Below are 1361 nucleotides of genomic sequence, written 5' to 3'. Positions count from 1 at the left end.
TCTGAACCCTCATGAAAAGGAATAAAAAGCACAGCGCACGTAAAGGGAATCCCGTCCGGTGTTCTGAACTTACGCTTCTGGCCAATAGTTCTCTCCGGTCCCCTTGCCCCGTGCCACGTTGTAAGCATATGTTTTTCTTACGTCTCCTTATTCTTTCTCGTGTTTGAGAGCAGTTTGATTGAGGAAATTCCTTTCAGGCTATCGCTATTTCAAGTTACAGGCGCCTTTGGAGAAGGTTGGTTGCCAACTAGGAGTTTTCTTCTTTTCCTTTACATGGCTGAGTCGAGGCGAAAGGAGGTCGGAAAGCTTGGCTAAACTCGCTGTTGTGTGCAAGTTTGGCGTGCAGCATGCCCTACCCCGTTAAGTGTCAATTGATCTGATACTTTTTATCGAGTTGTCGGCCTGTTATTGCCTCTGTTCCCTAAGAGCATGAATTAGCTGTGTCCCAGTTCGATAAACGGGGTCATTACCCTGCCACTACAAACGATATAGGACCATTACACTGCCCTTATTAAATAGCACGCGTCCTCCGCACTGACCCGTCGGTCGCCTTGCCCAGCAGACGTGTTCCCCTGGCGAGATGCGCGGACGCCCCTGCCCCTGAGGGAAGCCCACCTCGCCCGTTCCATGCGACAGGGATTAGGATCGTACCGGAACGCCCACGAAGCTCCTCCCCCAATCCCCACGCCCTTGTCTCTGTCCTTCGCTTCCTCCGTCCTTCCCGTCCGTCCATCTCTCGCTGTCTACTCTCTCTCCCGCTTACCACGCGCGCTGGTGGTGGAGGTAGGCGTTGTTGGCGTTGTGGTGGAGCGGCGTCATGGAGGGGAAAGCGGAGGCGCTGACGGGCGTGGCGGAGCCCTGGCTGCGGAAGGGGTCGAGGGCGGAGGCCGGGTCGCACGTGAGGTGGCTCGGCAGGAGGCTCGAGGTGTTGGAGGCCGCCAGGCTCGAGGACGACGTCGAGGAGGAGGTGTCGCGGTGGTGGCCCAGCTTGCCCTCGCCGCCGCCCGCTGCCGAGGAGGAGGTCGAGGACGAGCCCTTCGTGGCGTTCTCCTCCTTCACCAGCACCGGCACCGAGATCCTCCTGGGGGACGCGCTCTGGGGAGGCACAGGAGGCGAAACACGTTAGTTCCATAGTTGGAGGCGATGAGAGAGAAAAAAAAAGGTTTATTTAGCCGGAACGTTCGCTAAATAAACTACGAAAATTTAAAGGTAAATGTTGAAAGATAATTCGACACTAGGACAAGGAGGAGGATAATGAAAACACAGAGTAAAGTATTTGCAGAATAACAAATTTGCAACAAGCGGGATAATCGAAAGAGGAGGAAAATAATGTAAGATAATAATTATGTGTATTACGATAG

General features: G+C 54.0%; 1 protein-coding gene across 1 annotated transcript in view; it reads right to left on the bottom strand.

Annotated features, from left to right (window-relative positions):
* Positions 1-6: 6 nt before the first annotated feature.
* LOC119590467 (homeobox protein Nkx-2.4-like) overlaps positions 7-1361 on the bottom strand; it is a 53973-nt gene continuing 52618 nt past the window's right edge. Inside the window, exon 5 of the mRNA XM_037939125.1 lies at positions 7-1095. Within this exon, the coding sequence (XP_037795053.1) occupies positions 760-1095 (336 nt within the window). The 3' untranslated portion in view covers positions 7-759. The remainder of the gene's footprint in view (positions 1096-1361) is intronic.

Source organism: Penaeus monodon, chromosome 27 (genome assembly GCF_015228065.2).
Source record: "Penaeus monodon isolate SGIC_2016 chromosome 27, NSTDA_Pmon_1, whole genome shotgun sequence".
Classification (NCBI taxonomy): domain Eukaryota; kingdom Metazoa; phylum Arthropoda; class Malacostraca; order Decapoda; family Penaeidae; genus Penaeus; species Penaeus monodon.
Note: the sequence above shows the minus strand (reverse complement) of the source record. Positions and strands in the feature narration are given on the sequence as shown.